Source organism: Xyrauchen texanus, chromosome 42, assembly GCF_025860055.1.
Source record: "Xyrauchen texanus isolate HMW12.3.18 chromosome 42, RBS_HiC_50CHRs, whole genome shotgun sequence".
Taxonomy (NCBI): domain Eukaryota; kingdom Metazoa; phylum Chordata; class Actinopteri; order Cypriniformes; family Catostomidae; genus Xyrauchen; species Xyrauchen texanus.
The window spans coordinates 29,082,622-29,104,551 of record NC_068317.1 but is presented as its reverse complement, the minus strand read 5'-3'; the positions used below and the strand labels follow the sequence as shown (position 1 = coordinate 29,104,551).

General features: G+C 35.2%; 1 protein-coding gene across 2 annotated transcripts in view; it reads right to left on the bottom strand.

The window, feature by feature from the left end:
• LOC127634774 (suppression of tumorigenicity 18 protein-like) overlaps window positions 1-19,374 on the bottom strand; it is a 65,636-nt gene extending 46,262 nt beyond the window's left edge. For both annotated transcript variants that reach the window (XM_052114452.1, XM_052114454.1), the window contains exons 1-3: window positions 19,229-19,374; window positions 4,652-4,767; window positions 1,831-1,879 (exon numbers count right to left, since the gene is read on the bottom strand). In XM_052114452.1, coding sequence (XP_051970412.1) covers window positions 1,831-1,879 — 49 coding nt within the window. In that variant the 5' untranslated portion in view covers window positions 4,652-4,767; window positions 19,229-19,374. The remainder of the gene's footprint in view (window positions 1-1,830; window positions 1,880-4,651; window positions 4,768-19,228) is intronic.
• Between the last annotated feature and the right edge of the window lie 2,556 nt (window positions 19,375-21,930).

The window sequence follows — 21,930 nt, the reverse complement described above, 5'->3', positions numbered from 1 at the left end:
AGACAGGTGTTAATCATAATTTGGCTCAGGTGTAAGTGCCCTTACTGCTCCTCTCCCTCCGGACGGGCACTTGACCACGCCCCCGCTGCCACAAGGCAGTATAAAAGTAATCCCGAAGACAAAGTAATTGTCGTTAGAAATGATAGGTGTGGTTAAAAAAGCACAAATGGAGGTTACAGTGAGGCACTTACAATGGAAGTGAATGGGACCAATTTTTGGAGGGTTTAAACACATATAATAATTTTATAAAAGCACTTAAATTCACATTAACTTACAATGTAAGAGCCTCACTGGGACCAAGATATTTTCTTTTTTTAAAGAAAAGGAGGAACGAGTGAAAATATATTTTTGTAGTAATGAACATTACCCCACAAATGCTGTTGAATGAGCTTAACTGGAATATTCCTTTAATTAAATTTAGGAGATAATCTCATTAAAGAGAATTAGTGTCATTAAGGTTACATATTACATTATATTATATTATATTACATTACATTACATTATATTATATTATATTATATGATATTATATTACATATTACATTACATTACTTTGCATTATATTACATTACATTACATTATATTACATAATATTACATTATATTATATTATATTACATTACATTATATTATATTATATTACATTACATTATATTATATTATATTACATATTACATTACATTATATTATATTATATTATATTACATATTACATTACATTACTTTTGCATTATATTACATTACATTACATTATATTACATATATATTACATTATATTATATTATATTACATTACATTATATTATATTACATATATTACATTACATTATATTATATTATATTATATTACATATACATTACATTACTATTACATTATATTACATTACATTACATTATATTACATTACATTACATTATATTATATTACATATTACATTACATTATATTATATTATATTATATTACATATTACATTACATTATATTATATTACTTTACATTACTTTACATTATATTACATTATATTATATTACTTTACATTATATTATATTATATTATATTACTATTACATTATATTATATTATATTATATTACATAATATTACATTATATTATATTACTTTACATTACATTACATTATATTACATTACATAATATTACATTATATTATATTACATTATATTATATTATATTACATTACATAATATTACATTATATTATATTACTTTACATTACATTACATTATATTACATTACATAATATTACATTATATTATATTACATTATATTATATTATATTACTTTACATTATATTATATTATATTATATTACATTATATTACATTATATTATATTACATTATATTATATTATATTATATTACATTATATTACATTATATTATATTATATTACATTATATTATATTACATAATATTACATTATATTATATTATATTACTTTACATTATATTATATTATATTATATTACTATTACATTATATTATATTATATTATATTACATTACATTACATTACATTACATGATATTATATTATATTATATTACATTACATTATATTATATTATATTATATTATATTATATTACATTAAATTATATTACATAATATTACATTATATTATATTATATTACTTTACATTATATTATATTATATTATATTACTTTACATTATATTATATTATATTATATTACTTTACATTACATTACATTACATTATATTATATTATATTATATTACATTATATTATATTATATTATATTAAAACTTTAATTATTTTGTATAGATTTAGAAGCCTGTACTGCAAGTTGTGTTAAAGTACTTACTCGCACTATCACATGTTTCACTTCGATTCTCTTCACTGTCAGACTCCATCTGGAATTAAAACAGACAAAAAGTTAATAACAGATAGCAATTTACAATTAGAGAGACGTATAATCCTGTTTCATAACTCATCTCAAAAGGATCTCATCATTAGAGTGATGGCCACACTCCTTTAGGTTATTAATAACAAGTAGATTAGTGTCATGCAAGAGTTTATCACATTGCAAGCACTTTATTTTGGATGCTATTTCACAAACACCATATCTGCACAGGGGCACAACTTCAGGACGGTAAACAAATGGGCAAGTTTAAAATGATAGGATTACTTTAAATAATAGTAGTTACAGAAGTAATCCTATCAATTCAGCAGTTTCTGGAGTGTGGCATCGTCACAAAAAGAAAGGTCATTGAACTTTACTACAAATGAAAAGCAGTTCTTCATGTTCATAACAAAATCCACGAGTACAGATAGACAGGGCTTTACTTTTAAAAGGGTGAGACAGTCACTCCGATATAATAATGCAAAATCACGCTACTAACAAAAGTAGTGTGGTGCAGTACTGTGTGTTTAGACAAACAGCGTTGTTAATACCGCTGCACCTACTCACTTTCTCTCTCTGTGTGTTTCTCTCTGCCTGCAGTGCCATGCTGATCCCAAATAAAACCTATTAAATGTAATTATTCTGGGCTGATGGCGCTCTATAGCGGTCGGAGGGTCTGGTGAGCTCGGTGAGTCACTGGCTAGGCTGTTACTTCACTTATAATGGGAAACACGACTCCTCTCTCCCCTTCTCTCGGCTTGGCTGTTGTGATTGAAGCCACTGACCTGTCATACATTTATAATAGGGGGAGCAGGTGTGGCACTGATGGACCCTAATTTCCTTTAATAAACCTTTTATGTGGCCCACTCTTAATGCCACGCCGGCCCTCTCCCAGCTCCCGACGCGTAATAGCTTCATTACTTTTGATTACTGGGGGCCCCTATTGAGACAAACAACTCCCAAACACTATAGATTAAATTCTGTAAAAACTAATGTACCTGATTAGTTCATTACACTCGAGCGGTCATGTACACATAGATGCTAACTCAGGCAACACGCCAGAAGTGGCTTGATACTTCCGTACAGGGTTTTTTGGCCACCTCTTGAAACTAAAACTATTAAAAACTGAGAATAAGAGGCTTTTGCGTATTGTTTGGCTTCATCTCATTTTGAAATTCGTTGTGCAAATCAAAAAGACTTCTTTTATTAGCCTGATGAGAATGAGGCATTATTTCAAAAACTGCCATCCAAAAAATGTGAGATGAGGTTTACACAGATTTTGAGGGTTAAGTAATTAGATATTTTATGTTTTCTAAACGTGCTGGAAAGATTTCAGTGTGATCAGGCAATAGCTGGCTTGTAGCAATCCCTTGAATTACCCCCGTTACCACCCTACAAAACCAAACCATATGTCAACATGCACTGTGTAGCTTATTAGAAAATATAAAAATAATAAAAAAGTAAACAATATAAAATACATATTAGATATTAATCAAATATTTTTTCTTACTTGAAATTGTGTTTAAAAAATAGAAAATATATTAGAAAATATAAAATATAAAAATAATAAAAAATTAAACAATATAAAATACATATAAAATATTTATCAAATTTTTTTCTTACTTGAAATTGTGTTTAAAAAATATAAAATATATAAAAAATATAAAATATAAAAATAATAAAAAATTAAACAATATAAAATACATATAAAATATTTATCAAATTTTTTTCTTACTTGAAATTGTTTAAAAAATAGAAAATATATAAAAAATATAAAAATAATAAAAAATTAAACAGTATAAAATACATATAAAATATTTATCAAATATTTTTTCTTACTTGAAATTGTGTTTAAAAAATAGAAAATATATTAGAAAATATAAAATATAAAAATAATAAAAAAGTAAACAATATAAAATAAATATTCAATATTTATCAAATATTTTTTACATGAAATTGTGTTAAAAATAGAAAATATATTAGAAAATATAAAAATAATAAAAAGCAAAAAATATAAAATACCTATGAAATATTTATCAAATATATTTTCTTGCTTAAATTTGTGTTAAAAATATAAAATAAATCATACAATATAAAATATACAAATAATAAAAAAGTAAACAATATAAAATACATATTAAATATTTATAATATATTTTTCTTACTTGAAATTGTGTAAAAATAGAAAATATATTATAAATATAAAAATAATAAAAAGTAAACAATATATAAATATTTATCAAATAAATAATATAATATAGTTTGACAGTTATACACATAAAGGCAAGTAACAGTTGCCCCATAGAATTCCATTGTGTCTAATATTTTTATTTTAAAAATAAATAAAAATGAAAATAAAAAAATCACAACATCATAATTTAGTGTGGTGCATATAAGATACATGTAATTTCCTCCTAACGGCTGAACATAATTTTTATTCTTTACAAATTTAGATAAATACTTTATTACAAGGTAAATAAAAAAAACTAGAGAAAGATATTTCCTGTGTTCCTGCTTTAAAAATGTTGACTTTAAAAAAGAAAAATCTGTTATGTATCCAACTACTTGAGTTTAAAACAGTTTTTACAGTGTGGTACATCACTTAAAATGACTTTTAAAATGATTATGCAGGAAGTAAATACACATAAACAAGAAAGTAAATATAAACCTTAATGTCAGTCCACAAACTGATACAAATCAATCCATGAACAAGAATGCTTAAACTGACCGAACCAATGTATACAATGTCTATCCACAACAGGAATACAAAAACTAATTTTACCTTTATTCCTTCGCCCTGTAATGAATAAGATGTTCTGAAAGGTCCCAGTGGGCCGCTCCGACTACTGCACACACTTTTCTTCAGCGTTTCTAAGACGTGGGTGTGACATTCATGCTCTGAGGGCAGAAAATGACAAAAGTATTACTCTTGTAATGTTGTAATGTTTACAGAATATAAATCCATTTTTAAATCACAAATGTGTCCTGGAGTGAACGCATGATCACCAAGTCACAAGAAGCACAGTAAATGTTATTGTGGTTATATCGACATTTCTGACGAATTGCAAAAGTCAAAATATGTCTGTCATCATTTGCCCACCCTCAATTCGTTCCAAACCTACAGTATAGGATCTTTCTTTGAACACAAAGAACGTCAGCTTCAGTCGCCATTCACTTTCACATTATATTTTTTTCCATACAATAAAAGTAAAGTGGGTTTGATGCTGTCAGGACCATTTCCTATTCCTATTGTGTTCCACAGAAGAAAGTCATGAGGGTTTTAAACAACATGGGGGTGAGTAAATAAAGACAGCATTTTCATTTTGGGTTGAACTTTTGCCCTTTAAAAGTGCATTTCGTTGATACAACCCAATGTAGTCAGGTTGACAAGTCATATTAAATCATATATTTGTGAATATAAAACCAGTTAAATCACATTTTTGTGGTACCTGACGAAACATTTTACAGTGCATGCGGTTTGAAGAGTAACAATTTCTCTTGGTGAAAACTGGATTTAGGAGTTAACGCAAAAACCCTAATCGGAGCTGGTGAGAAGCCTGGGAGCGAATTAACAGACAAGACCTCATGTGGCTTTCTTAACAAGATGCAAATGAATTGCTCGACAAAAATCAAATAGCTCGTGTGTAATTAATATGGTTAATCCGGGAAGAGTTTTGTGTGATTGTGCGCATCGGGGACAATTTTAACACTGCGCTACACAACGCCTGAGCTTGGCTATAGGTGAGCCATTCATGCCTGTTGGCTCTGTGAAAGAGAGAGAAAGCTTTGTGGTAATTATGGCTAAAAACTCCCAGCGTCTTTTTCCCCCACCACCACACGAGCACAGGGGCCGGGGACGAGGAGTGGGCCCCTCTCATTAGCATAAGAAGAAAGACGGCCCACTCCTTGAGTGGCCCGTCATCTGCTAACTCATTACAAGGGGGTTTCTCTGCCTCTTCTGCACGCAGGCAGTGTCCCTCTGAGGGTTGGGCCGCTATTATGCATGGCCTCTTGGTCTCCAAGGAGATCGTGCTTCCTGATGCAGCGTGTGTATGTCTGTGTGTGTGTGTGTGTGTGTGTGTGTATGTCTGTGTGTGTGTGTGTGTGTGTGTGTATATGCGGACAGTGCACTTTGCCCTAACCCATCTGCTCTTTTTCCCAAAGCCCTGTCTAAGTTAAAAGAGAAAGTTGCACTTTTCTAAACGTCAATAGGCATTATTTGTTCAAAACAAAGGTTTCATGGTAAACCTTAAAGCCATACAAAAAGATTCCTTTTTGAAGCTAATGAAATTTCCAATAATTAAGTTAATCCTAATAGAAACACACACACACACACACACACACACACACACACACACACGTTGTGTTTCCATGTATGTCTTTCCATAGACATAATGGTTTTTATACTGTACAAACTTTATATTCTATCCCCTAAACCTAACCCTACCCCTAAACCTAACCCTCACAGAAAACTTGCTGCATTTTTACATTTTCAAAAAAAATTTTGGGTTTTACTATCCTTATGGGGACATTTGGTACCCACAAAGTGATAACTACACGCTCACACACTCACACACACTCACACACACACACACACACACACACACACACACACACACACACACACACACACACACACACACTCACACTCACACACACACACACTCATTAAGACTGAGTGCAATCTTAGTCAATGAATGCTAAGCTAACAAAAAATTGTAATAAATAAAAACCTGACAAACAAACAAACAAAGCATCACAATCACTCTTTGAAATCTTATTTAGCTGCACAAAGGACAGCTACTGATAATTAAACCTAAAAAATTATATATATAACCACACATGAAATTAAGATGTTATGCCACAATTTTGAAATAATATGTACAAAAATAAAAAAATAAATAAATAAACGTTCAAAACACACTCAATAGCCTTGTCCTTCCTGAATGACTGTTATGATTAGATTGTACTTCCAGTGTAATTATGTAATAAGCGCTATGTGGCACTAAACATTGAATAAATAAAGACCTTGAGCTGTATCTCCACCCAGATTCCTCCCTCTCTCTCTCTCCCTCCTTCCAATCACCTTTCCCTGTTTTCTTTGCCTCCCTTTCTCTCTAAATCACCTGTCTCGGGTAGTATCGCACATAGAGAGTTATGAAGACACCGGGTCTCATTGCAAGGTCACTCCCTCTCTTTCTATCTCTCCCTCTCTCTGTTTCTCTCTCACCCTCTTTTTGTTCATCTGCAGCATCTGGTTGGAAAAGGGTTAAGCCAGGAATGGATTTAATTATGGAATGAATGGAATCACAATGCGCCTGCAGCAAGTTTGTGCCTCCTTATTTATTAAAGCTGCTGATGGTCCAGGTTTGATGAGCCACTTCGGGCGTAATTGAGTCATCACACGAAGATGGTTCCATGCATTCAGAGAGGTTTTATCAGCTGCAAACAGACCTGATTACTGGCAATTACACTCTGATCTAGGATGGTGGTGGTGGGGTAGAGGAGGGGTAACTTGTGTGTTTATAGTTTACTCCAGGAATAATTTCCACATTCATTTTACATGTTAAGTATTTTTCTGTTGCACCTTAATAAATTATTTTGTTCTTTTACCCCTCAAACCCCTTACATGTCTTACTGTTGGTGGGGGGGTTGAAGGAAAAAAAAGAAGAAAATAATTGTAATTGAATGCTCATTGGTTTGGGCTTTGTTTACCTTCTCTTTGAAATAAAAAGGTGTGAAACAAACAAATGTATTACAATTTGTCCCCTATCAAGGCTGTTCTTTGAACTGTCTGAACTGGGTGGAGTTGTGGTGAATCAATTACATTATTGCGTTGATACTTTTTACACTGTTTACAAATATTGTCAACTCTAATGAAAACAAATTTAATGGACATCAAAGCTTCAGTTAAAACAAGACTTGTGAAATCTAAACAAAAACATGATGTTGACAAAAAAGTTGGTTGATTTTGCTTGTGCTTGTTGTTGATTATGTGCATATATAGTTAAATTGTATCTGTATGTTTATTTTATAGGCCTTCTGCCTAAAAACACCAGATTTAAAGGGGTGGGAGGTGTGTGTGTGTGTGTGTGTGTGTGTGTGTGTGTGTGTGTGTGTGTGTGTGTGAGTGCATGTGTGTGTGTGTTTGAGGGTGTGTGTATGTGTGTGTATGTGTGAGTGCATGTGTGTGTGTGTGTGAGTGTCTCTGTGTGTGTGTGTGTGTGTGTGTGTGTGTGTGTGTATGTGTGTGAGAGGGTGTGTGTATGTATGTGTGTATGTGTGAGTGCATGTGTGTACGTGTGTGTGTGTGTATGTGTGTGAGTGTCTCTGTGTGTGTGTGTGTTTGAGGGTGGGTGGGTTTGGGTGGTTTACCAGGACAATTATTTAGGTTACAAATTTGTAATTACAAGGGTATTGTACTATAAATGTGGTTTTTGAGGACATTTCTAGTGTCCCCATAATTTAATTTGCTTAAACATACTAAACAATATTTTTTGAAAATATAAAAATGCAGAAAGTTTTTTCATGAGGGTTAGTTTTAGGTTTAGGGGACAGAATCTATAGTGTGTACAGTATAAAAATCATTATGTCTATGGAGAGTCCTCATAAGGATAGCTGCACCAATGTGTGTGTGTGTGTCTGTATGTATGTGTGTGTGTGTGTGTGTGTGTGTGTGTGTGTGTGTGTGTGTGCGTGTGTGTGTGAGTGTGTGTAGTGTGTGTGTGTGTGTGTGTGTGAGTGTGTGTGTGTGTGTGTGTGAGTGTGTCTGTATGTATGTGTGTGTGTGTGTGTGTGTGTGAGTGAGTGTGTGTGTGAGTATGTGTGTGTGTGTGTGTGAGTGTGTGTATGTGTGTGTGTGAGTGTGTCTGTATGTATGTGTGTGTGTGTGTGTGTGTGTGTGTGTGTGTGAGTATGTGTGTGTGTGTGTGTGTGTGTGTGCGTGTGTCTGTGAGTGTGTGTATGTGTGTGTGTGTGTGTGTGTGTGTGTGTGTGTGTGTGTGTGTGTGTGTGTGTGTGTGTGTGTGTGTGTGTGTGTGTGTAAATGCAATATTTCACTTCCCACAGTTCGTGCCAGAGACTTTAAACTGTGAAATTTAAAAACTCAAAAGCTGCTATTTTAACTTCTGTTGGTTCCTGGAATATGAAGCCATGTTTTCTTTCTAGGGCAAGCATAATTAGTTTCAGCATAATTACCTTAAAGTGCATCATCTATCCCTAGGTCTAATGTGGGAGGAACTTCAAAGATACAATTGTTTCCAACTGTTTTAAGCATTTCTCATCTGATAAATTATTTGATGAGAAATCTGACAGCAAAACAAATGATAAAAAAGGCTGTTCGCAATAAAATCAAGCATTCGTAAAGCTGCAAAGTTAATACTCACAAACATTTAGACAAAAGTGACCAAATAAAATAAATGAATAAATAAACTAAATAAAATAAATCATTTAGTAGAGCACTAAATTAGGTAAGGTGCACCCCAAGCAACATGATCACAAAGGAAGTTGGAATGTTCCAATACTCTGGCATTTTCCCCATAATGCAGAGTTACTGACAAGCGGCATCTCCCGTTTCTCCTGACATTTTTGCATCGGTTCAACTATGTTTACATTTTCCTGTGGCGATACGGAAGCATGTTGCGTCAGCCTTGTGGTAGACTCGGGTTCTCGTCCCACACTGAAACTAGTTAGTACTCGCGTTATAAAAATAAGTTGTAAAGTGACCAGCGGGATTCAGGAGGTTTAACTTTCCCTCTAAAGAATACATGTTTGCTCCATTGATGGTTAGGTTTAGGGTTAGGGGGTCGAGTTAATGAAATGTGCATTTCATTTCACTGTATTCTGTATTCTTTGCAGCTAAAAACAACTCACTTTACAACTGACTTTTGATAGCCCTCTGCTGCATTTCATGCGGAATCTGGAGCTCACATGTGTCCAAAAACACTTCATGTTTCGGCCACCGGGGGCAGTGCTTCAAATTTCGGTAAGCACAGACCAAGTTTAGCTAAAGAAAAGTAAATTTGCCCTGCATCCGAAACTGTGTACTCTCACTGTATTTACTGTATGTGATGAAGGACGTACTTATCTGTTGGCAAAACAGTACGTTCTTTTAGGTATGCATGCGAGTAGTATGAATAGATTTCGGACATACTACATCCGGGGCGTGGGCATTGTCTCATGACCCGAATATATGACGCAAGAACAACAACCACGAAAACTGTCTGCTTTGGTTTTGTTAAACAAGCACCATTTAAGTACAAGGAACAGTTATATTGGTATATACTATATAGCACTTAAGGTTAAGACAAGTCGTCCAACTCGCAACATACCGCCGTTCTTTTAAATCCAGCATCTTGAACGTGGCATCGCCTCAGCTCTCGAGGGATTATGGGATCATTAAGTGCCCAGTTGATCCACACTTCAGAATCTCGCCGGAAATAATATGTCATCCTGGTATTTCTCGCTTACTGCTTCATGAATACTGTGGATTTGGACATACTACTCTATTGGCATACTGTTTTTGGAATACTATACAGTAGAGAAGCATGGATATTCAGACGCAACTCTACTGTTTTTGAATTCACTGTGAGATCAACACAGCTTTTACAGTTTAAGTTAAGATTGTTACGACTCATTCTAAGGCAAATAAAAAGCCAGAGAAAGACATTACACACTCAAGAACTTCCTATGTGATGTTTTAAGGTTTCAGTATTATAGTTGCTCTTTTAACACAGCTGAAAAGTTGCATCCACGTTTTGGGCCTAATTAAATGGCAAAATGTTTTTTATAATTTGCCCATGACATTGTAAATACTATCATTTTGAAAGAGTTCGTAAAAATGCTTAATATGCAGTTGAAAAATGCCATTAGCCATTTTAGCTATTTATAATGATGGGAAAAAGAGCAGATGGAAAATGTTCATAATATGGAAAATATGGCATAAACGGAGTCAGACACCTTTGAATCTTTTGACTTTAAAGCAAGCACATGCACTGAAATGTGATGTTATATAGTGGTAGAACTCTTTTCTGCTATCAGATTAAGTCAAAGTAAGTCATTTATTAAAGTTATGGTTCACCCAAAAATGAAAGTGCCATACCTGTGTGACTTTCTTTATTCTGTGGAGATGTCAGGCAGACTGTTAGCCTCAGTCACCTTTAACTTTCATTGCATCTTTTCCCCATATAATTATAAGGTGAATAGTGAATGAGGCTAACACTCTGCTTTATATGGAATAAAGAAAATAATATGGGTTTAGAACAACATCAGGATGTGTAAACAATGGCATCATTTTCCATTTCCATTTCCATTTATGCATTTGGCAGACGCTTTTATCCAAAGCGACTTACAGTGCACTTATTACAGGGACAATCCCCCCAGAGCAACCTGGAGTTAAGTGCCTTACTCAAGGACACAATGGTGGTGGATGTGGGGATCGAACCAGCAACCTTCTGATTACCTGATTACCAGTTATGTGCTTTAGACCACTACACCACCACCACACCATTTTGGCTAAACTATGCCTATAAGAGGACAGAGTGGTTTGTAGTTTTTCTAATGATGTTTTAAAAAGTTTGTCTATATAATATACAAAACATATTAAGCAATGTGAATACATTAACTATGCTTGGCAAATGCATAGCCTTTTACTTTTAAATTCAAGTTTGTTTGTTTTTTAAATAAAGCAAACATATCATCTTCTCTTAATGTGGTTTGAGAGAAGCATAAAAGGGGATCTGAAAAGAAAATGAGATGTCACAATCAAGGTCACGTGATAGCAGGGACAACTTCCATGCCTGTTTTCTGTTATCAGCACAGACTGATCTGGGCCATTGTTTCAGACCAGGGAAGGTATCTCAATACAGAGGATGCATGAGTACTATCAGGTGGTCATTTAATTTGCTGAAGCCTTGGCTACCATTTGAGATTAATCTTGGAACACAAAAGGCAGGACTCTAGACTCTAAAGCCCTTTGGTTAAAAAAAAAATATATTAAAAAGAGGGGGGGAAAGTATATCACGGGCTGGGTTTACAAGGAGAAGACCCTTTAAACTCCTGATTCCTAATAAGATTGCACTAAAATGAACAGCTCGCATGGCAGCTGTACTTTTCCCAGGGTTAATTACCTTTCACTGCTCTTGCCTAATGAGTCAGCTGTTCCTGTCATTAAACAACTCTTTTTTACCATGGCTTCTTCATCTTCCACAAACAATGTCCCTCCTGTTTGCTTAATCATTCCAATCAGGGGTGTGAGATGGAGGGAATACAGCAAAAGTTGCCCTTCAAGGCATATGTTTGAAAACTAGCGGCCAATGACACTGTTGAGCTCAGATTACAAAATTTAACCCCAAAAAATCTGGCATTGCAAGTGAGGGTGAATTGCACTTGAAATTTATATTCACTTGTATAAATTGCTTTCCTCAGAAGTAAACAACTATAAACATGTTGTGAGAAAAAGTTAGCAAACAAGTCTTTTCAAGATGCTACACTTGATCCGGCACTGCTCATAACTCAAGCTGAGAAAGCAAAAACCTTTGATCGAACAAAAACGGCATCAAATTCTGATTTAAACCAAAATGAGCAGGTCTATAATTCAGCGGAGAGTCATCTTTGGCATATAAACAAACACAAGCACCGCAGACCTCTGTTTCAGCACATCTTTGCTGATGTTGTCATCATTTCAGGAAGAGGTGTCTGCACTCTGGATTCTGTAGCTCAGGCTGTTTGGGGAGTCTGAAGTGATTTTTACCAGTGTATGGTGAAATCCTCTGGACACCTGGATTAAAAACTCTAGTTCTTTAACTCATGCCAGTCTAAATCCATGTTAACTCGGATTTACCTCTGGCATAGGAATTCCCACTCTGAGTAAGCTTTGTTTTGGAAAGAGTTGAGCCTAAGTATTTTATGCATTAGAAACATGACTACTGGGGAATTCTGATTTAACTAAAATGTCCAAAAGGGGTGCAGGGTGGGAGGGATCATGGAATTATGAAATCTCATTCTGTAATCCTCTAATAAATAGAATGGACGCATACACTTTTGTCATAAACTTAAGCTTGCTATTATCAGTATTGTAAAAAATATTGTTTGAAATAATGTCTGTTGTAAGAAATAAACTTCAAGACCATTTTCAAACATTTCCATTATTGTGGTATTTTATATAAGTAACTAATGCCTGTTTAAGAAGCGCATCACCCAACAGCACAAACACACATGGTTGGCCTGACAGTGAGGTCAGGCTATTTTCTACTTTAAAGGTCAAAAAAAGCCACATTATGAGTTTAAAACAAGCTTGCCAGTTCGGCAGATGGAACTTGAATATGATTACTGTATATGCATCAATGAAATGAATAATCTTTAACAAAATGTAAATTTGACCTAAACCTGGGATTTAATAAAGAAGATGGTCTCTGAACACTCCTAACCCATCTTTTCATAGCCGTATTGTTTTTTTTAAAGGACCAAATGTTATATAAATTTTGATATAAATTACAACTATTTCAATATGCATATCTCAAAATCTCTAAATGTGAATATTCATATTCACAAATATGACTGGCCACAACTTCATATATTGTTTTTACTGTTACAGTATTTTGTAGCAGCATTTAAAGCATGCGAGTTTTCACATCACAACCACACGTACTTGTTATGAATAACTATCCCCCAAAATAATAAACTAAATGTTTATCTATATTTACGCAATCTCTAAAATGCATGCCAAACTTTTAAGACAAGAAGAAAAATGTAATATTTAAAAATGTATATAATTTAAATATTGAATGTAAAAACATTCCAGCTAACAACATGCTCACGATAACCTATAGAAAAGTTTTACTTTAATTCTGCTAGTTTAGGGGCCTGGGTAGCTCAATGAGCAAAGACGCTGACTACCACCCCTGGAGTCGCGAGTTCGAATCCAGGGCGTGCTGAGTAACTCCACCCAGGTCCCCTAAGCAACCAAATTGGCCCGGTTGCTATGGAGGGTAGAGTCACATGGGCAGGGCTGGACTGGGAAGAGAAATCGGCCCGTGATTTTACATAGCAACTGGGCCAAAAGTTGAGTGGGCTGGTGTTCGCTGCCTTTTCTACATATTGCGGCGCCGTTTTGTGGTCCGTTCTGCATAACACAGCTGCTCGTTTTAGCTTATCGCGGCCAATTCAGGCCATTTCGTGGCCGACCCACCGGCCCGCTCGGTTCTCCCGATGGCCAGTCAGCCCCTGATCGGCCCCAAAGTGTTTCGGCCCACCGGGAAAATGCCCGGTATGCCAGATTACCGGTCCAGCCCTGCACATGGGGTAACCTCCTTGTGGTCGCTATAATGTGGTTCTCGCTCTCTGTGGGGTGTGTGGTGAGTTGTGTGTGGATGCTGCGGAAAATAGAGTGAAGCCTCCACACGCGCTAGGTCTCTGCGGTAACGCGCTCAACAAGCCACGTGATAAGATGCATGGATTGACGTCTCAGATTCGGAGGCATAACACCATCATGAGGACTTAGAGCGCATTGGGAATTGGGCATTCCAAATTGGGGAGAAAAGGGGAGAAAAAATAAATAAATAAAAATTATAAATTTTAATAAAGCAAAAGTGCAGAATCAAACTATACACTGAAGGAAAAATAAACCTGTTTAACCCATACAGCATAAAGTCCATTAAATTAGCCAGACGAAACAAGCCACCGGGAATTTGGACAACTTCAGATTTTAAAGAATCTACTTCAGTTTTCAATGCCACAAAACTCAAAGAGTAAAAGATAATGACAGTCAGTCATCCAAAAATAAGTTCTTAAAACAAAAACGACTAGTTCCCAAATAAACGTAGTTCACAACAAGAAGCAAACACAAAAGTAACAGCACACAAGTCAAGACAAACCATGCATTAATCAGAGTGCAGAGTAATATCCAAAGACAATAAACCGAAGCTAAGTGTCTCAACTGTGACTTTTAAATGTGTTTCCACGAGCATCAGAGCTCTCAAACACGACCCTGGAAATGACAGCTTACAAAAGCACCGCACTTGTCTTGATGCATCTCACAGATCAAACCCTCCTTCCACCAAAACATCCTTCTCTCCAACATACACCCCCCACTCACTCACTCACTCTCTGTCTTAGCAAACACAGATGTACGTATAGAATAAGACACAGTCAGCAGGGCAGTGAAAGACCACCTGACTTACCCCGTCCACGATAGCTTTTCACAGCAACATGAATGGTATTGTTTGTGGAGAGTCAAGGAGGTGGGATCAGGTTAATACTGTGTCTTGGTGTTGTGTCGCATGGCGAGAGGGGGAAATTGAGTGCTTTGGCTTTGTCCCCCCCGTCGTTACACCCCCCCCACCCCCACCCCCACACACCTTCAGTCTTTGTGTCATTCATTTACCAACCAATCTCATTAGACAGCGACGCACAATGTATTTTCAGTAGAAATATCCCACATGGTGACCCTCAAGGTATGACTTCTGAAGGTCTGTCTAATCTCATAAAAGACGGATTGGAAAATAATGTTCAGGGGTGGTAAAGCAAAGGTCAAAAAATAAATAAATAAAGGAGGAGGAGGCTGCTTTTATATGAAGTGTCAATAAAACATACAATTGTGTCATTAAATATTCAGTTGTTGAAGATGGAACTAGCAAATGCAATTAGCAAAATATACATGTTAGAATGTATTTGTGTGTCACTAAAGAAGCAAAGTGACTTAGAATTGCAAATAACGTGCACTATAAAATGCATATTAAATATCATGTAAATTACTCAAACAAAAAAGCTTAAGGTAACAATAAATTAAAACATTATTAAATTCTAAGCTTATAAGACATGAATACATTAAGCACATGGGTAGAAGAATAAAAAAGGACAGGCTCAGAATCTCTTTTTACCAGACCGCACACAATCAGGGCTCCCACCGAACTATCTCTGCCTGACCGCTTTCTATTTATCCCTTATCAGTGTTTACCAACCACTACTTCTCTTTCATTCACACTGTGAGGCAGTTCTCTTACTATCAGTCAACAGCTGACACCATGGAACAGCCTCAAAGGCAAGAGGAAAGGATCAAAACTGAACCAAAGCTGTTTAAACAATACAACAGAGGAAATAAATTCATAAATCCTAATTCTTCACAACCCACAAGGGTACAGTCAGATCCTTTATAGTTAGGCCAACAAACACACCCGCAGCCAATGAGGTAACACTGCTATCAAGGTAGATGCTGAAATATATTCACGGGTGGGGGTGACGAGTGTTAAAAAGGCCCATGTCATTTTTATTACTCAACGTGGCTCCCTACCTTTTCGTGGCAGGGCAAAAGCTTGAATCCTTTACTTTGCACACATTTGATTTATTCATCTATTTGTTAAGAGTGAATATAGGTAAAGTGGTCCACTCAAGCTTTAACAAAACTTCATCTTCTTTATCATTATATGTATATTCTTCTATCACTTCAAATCTTTACTAAGCTCATCTTAAACTAATATGAGATGACACTGATTTTGCCATTTTAATCGTTTAACGCTTCTATAAACGAATTTTCCCCACAAATTGTAATATTTACTTTTCACACATTTTTTTATATTTATTTACTCATACTGTTGTTTGAATGGCTAGAATTCAAATGAATCTTAATGGCAGAGTTTCACACTTATTTATACCTCTGCCAAGTCTTTAAGTCCTATTTAAGTCCTATCTGTCCAATGAAAGCTTGCACTATGATTGCACCTGATATCTGCTTAAAGATTGGAGTTCATCAAAGAAACAATTTATACATCACTTCAAATCTCTTTCAAATGATGAAGCCAATCAGATGTTGAGGATTCGACAACAGAAGGTGCTTTCGATGCCTAATTTATTCCAGTTATGATGCTGTTTGAGCATTTGTGCCTTTTGTTTTAATTACAATTTCTGAAAACACATTTTACGTTAATTGCAAATGTAATTCTGAAGCCATCGCACCAAACGGTCGCTGAAAATTCTAACATTGCTCTATTGTGTGTAATCTCCATGTCATGAACCTGATTTCAGTTTCATGTCTCAAACACACACACACACACACACACACACACACACACACACACACACACACACACACACACACACACACACACAGCTCTGTTTTCCTGGACTACTGTTCAAAAGTTAAGTAATTAATTACATATCACCAGCTGCTCCACAGCAGATGGAACATTTTTAAAACCTTGTTGAATTAAACCCACAAAATTCATTTGCCTGGATTAACCAAGTGAAGTTTGTGCATGAATGGGTTTGAGGAAGGGGGATTGAGAGGAAAAAACAAAACAGGTAACAAGATGTTACATGGATACGCAATTGCGATGTTCATGTTTGGTTTCATGTTTGTACATTTATTGAGGGTTTTATACGGTTGTATTTACAAAAATCCTTGATTGTTGATGTTTCAGTATTAATCCGAGTTAACACTGAACCCGAATGTTTGATCATGCTCTAATGTGTGATTCTAGTTTTAATCCTGTTGTGTTTCAACACTATCAGATATTTTCTAAGAATGGCTGTGAAACAGCGGGTCAAAAGGTCAGGAAGTTTAAGGCGGATCCCAGATGACTTTCAACCTCAAACAGGGTCATAATAACCATCCAGGCCTATTTTTGAACATCTATCTGAGAACCAGCGTTTGTTAAGGACTGAACCAAGCTCAGTGTGTTCAACAGCACCATGGACAGTTCCCTCTCAAACTAGAGGATAAAACTGCTGCTGTCAAACTGAGCTAGAATCTCCATATTAGATGCATCAAATGTTCATCAGTTTGCTTATCAACGTAATTCTGTTGATTCAAAACAATGTGCCTCTCAAAAGCTCAGTTGAAATATACAGTCTGTGTTTAAGGTAGAACTTTTCTTAATAGAGTATGAAAAAAATAGCAACGCAACTTTTTTCAAAGTATCGCTTTCTCTGACGTCTCTATGGGGCTTTTAGTTCAAAAAACATAAAACAATTGTACTTATTGATAAAACAGCAATCCTCTCGGGAGGTAAATGGTCTGTTTGACTAATACATTTTCTAGCATTAAGTTATTTGTAACATTTTGACTTCAAAAAGATGCATTCACAGAGCACAGTCAAACGTTACACCGTAATCTGCTGATATATTTATCACAATGTAGTATGAGACGTATTACTGATTGTTATTAATAATGCAATGATGAGAATGAAACATTGACTGAAGTGAATAGATATTAGGGGATATTTCCAACCGAAAATAATGCATCCAAGTTATTGTTGTGAATGTTTTCCTAAAAAAAAATAAAATTAAAAAAAACCCTGGCAACCTTTAAAAACTTAGTTAAATTATCAACTTAAGCATAATAACAGATATGCTTTATAAAATGTAATTCTGCTCAGACTGCAAAGACATCACAATGACTTAAGTGCGACTTAGTGAGGTCATAACGTCACCTGCCTTGATCCCAAACAGAATAAACATCTGCTGTAGTACTATTGACTATTTCTGAGATTAATATTTAAAAAGAATATCCTCATCCTGCATGCATACTTACACAAACCTCTGTTTCAGCGAGTTGCATTCAAAGTTTCCCATTCACACATCAAAGTTTCAGGAAATGCACAATGATAAAGCGCATCTTATCTGTATTCCATAAACATTATTTGAGCTTATATTTCAGTTTGTCACTGCAAAAGCGCACTGAAACCAAACGCAGTAAAACCTGAAGACACCACATTAAAGGCAGTTCCATCTCGCAACCTGAAGCCTGAAAGTTTGAGAGGAAAGACAGGAAGGGCTGTGTGTGATGATCAGCTGCTTTACCGAAAGCTCCCAACAACCTGTCTAAGCTGTGTGCTAACACACAATGCTGCTAACATGTCTAAGACTAGATTAAACCCTCCACCCCACACGGGGCATTTCATTTAGACAACATCTAATGTTATCTGTGTGATTAAAAAATAGGTCATTCATCTTCCCTAACAGTTTGTGCTATCTAATCTGTGCTTGCAAGTCTGAGATCGAATAAAACTCACATGCAATTTCACTTTCAATGAAGAAAAATGCTAATCTAAACAAACAAATAAAACAAATATGTAAACACTGGGACAACTTTGAGAAATATATATGAAATTATACATTTTAAAATATATTTTACTAACAAAATTATAAACAAGAGAGTTTAAAAATGTGCACGAATTTTAAAAAGCTTGACACACAAAAAAAAAAAAATCGAAATTTCCAGTCTATAAAAACTTTTCTTTTGTACTAAGCTGTCACCACAATCACATCTCCTTTAAGTTTAGCACACACAGCTTGATAAGACCCAACCTCAGACAACACACAACAGCTACTGTCATATCAAAAAACATCCGGTAAACCAACCTACTTTACTGATGCTGAAAGTTAGCTGCAGATTCTTTGCTGTGCCTGCTCAGTTGATGCTGGAGCGCTGGAGCCGGTAGCTTTTGAAAGGTAGTCCCCAGGAATATGAAACACTATGTCTGTGACAGCCTGGAGATAAGCACCTGCGTTCTGCTCCCTTTCTACGTCACACCTCCCTATTCACAAGCACTCAATATGATGCACATTTGCACATCAACAGCAACCCCTCCACTACCACAAACACACACACACACACGCACACACGCACACACACACGCACTCCACTCCCACATCCGCAAAACATAAAAACCAGTGCACAGAGGGGAGGACCAGACCTTTTCTGTACATGTACACACTGATTTATCCTGACCGTGCATGCATGCATGTGCATTTATGTGCATGCTTGCATGGAATAACTTACATAAAAAATTGAATACAAATTTAAAAAGAAAAACTTTCACTTGTTGTATAGTGTTGTTATGGGTGTTTGGGCATATGCCCTTCCAAATACCCCCCCTATTCACCCCATCCCACTCCACCCACAATCTCTCTCTCCTCCCCCCATATCAGTTACCATGCAAATGAGATGGAATGTCAGCCTTCAGTAGCAGATGGTCAGAGATGATAACAATGGTTCAACAGACCAGTTCCAATGTCTGCCACTTTATTGCTACGGAAACAAAAAGCAGAAATATATGTAATGAGAGGTCGACCTGGTGGATTCTTTTCCCCTTTATTCGCACTCTTTGGCCTTTTCAAATCGAATCTCGCATTGTTTTCTGTTCATATGTACTACGTCAAGGTTGTATGCTGCTTTTAAGGTCTAATTGCTTCACGACTGAAGTGTTGCTGTGCCTTTCTACGAAATGGGATGAAATGCCTTTTCAAGGTGATTTTTAAGTAAATAAGCACATTTAACAAGTTCTGTAAGATAAATAGTGTGTTTCAGTGTTAATGCATTGCATTTGAAACATTTAAAACATGGGATGTTTGTTTGACCTGCCGAAGACCCATTGAGGTTTGAAACGTTGTCAATTAACTGGAACATTAGCAGTGTACCATCGTATTTCCCTGTTTTTCTATACACATTGATGTATAACAGTGCATCTGCACCTTTGAGATGTGCGTAATCTTCCTTAAGCTAATTAATACATTGCATTTTGCTATCTCGAGCAAAATGTTAATATATAATGCTTTACGAGAGGTAACAGTGTTGACAGTTTTACAGTTTAACATGACATAAATAGCTTTGTGGTCGAGAGAATTTAATGCTGTATTTGTGCAAAAATCCACTTTTCAATAATCAGTTGTTTACTGTACAAAATCATGGTAACAGAGCGGACATTTTAAGATTAGAATATACATTTGAATGAATTTAAATACATGTTGGGACATAATTATGCTTTCTTAGAAGTAACAGGGTTGATGTAACAGAATTGACAACTTTACTACAAAGCTGACGAGGTATTTAGAAAAATATCCAGTTTTCAATGATTAGTTGTCAATGCAAAAATAAATGGTAACTTGAAATTTTAAGATTCTTAAGAATGTACATTTTAATGAAATGTAATATATGTTGTGACATAATGTTGCTTTTTGGGAGGTTACGTGATTGATGGTAAGAGGGTTGACAATATTACTGGTGGAGAATTTCTATAAAACTCCAATTTCCCATTATACATTTTTTACGATACAAAAAATCAGGATAACAGGATGGACATTTTTGAGATCATTTGAAATATTAATGTGGATAAATACATGTCTGGAAATAATTATGCAGGGTTCCCACACACCCTGGAAATCCTAAAAAATCTGGAATTTTGCAATGCAGTTTTCCAGTCATGGAAAGGTCATGGAAAATTAGAAAAATGCCTAAATGTCCTGGAAAATATTTATTTGTCCTGGAAAATATTTTAGTATAATAAAACTGTTAAATGTTTTGCTGACAAGGTTTTTGTAACATGTACAAGTATTGATATGTTGCAAAAAAAAAAAATCATTCCAACCCTGCTGTAGTGTTAACAACAAAACCTTTTTAGTAGCAAACTTTAGACAACGACAACAGTCGGACAGCATTTTATTTTTATGAATTCACACCTTGAGGTGGTAGCATGGTGATGCGGACTTTACACCTCGGTATGTAAATACATTTTCAAGAATTCATTGATCATAGTCCGCTTATATCACCATTAACAGATACAGGGCTGTATGATTTCGACGATGAGGAAAACATGGATGGAATCACTGAGTCCAGTCTTAACAATTGCATTAGATATAGAATGAGGAATGTCACAGAATTTGACATATCTGGGATGAAAATGTATGTTTGAATGCATGATTAATCTAATTAAATTCTCGATATGTCGAAGTTTGAATATCAAACCACAAAGGCTGTGATTTATTTAAATAAATATATAGTGTGCGTGTGCTGCGCGCTTCAAAACGAATGTGTGATTGATTTTCCGATCTGATGGTTATTTCTATTTTAAGCCACTCATAACTGGCAAAGAGTACACTCTTTTTTTAGCACAGCGGTTGATTGACAGGTGGGGGATGGTGCTTCACTGCTGTCCACAGGGTTGACAACTTAACTCCAAGGTGTTTCACAGAGAGATAATCTTATGCTAGTATTTCTACAGGTATCTAATGATTAATTGTCAATTATTTACTATACAAAATGATTGTAACAGTGTTGACATTTTAAGA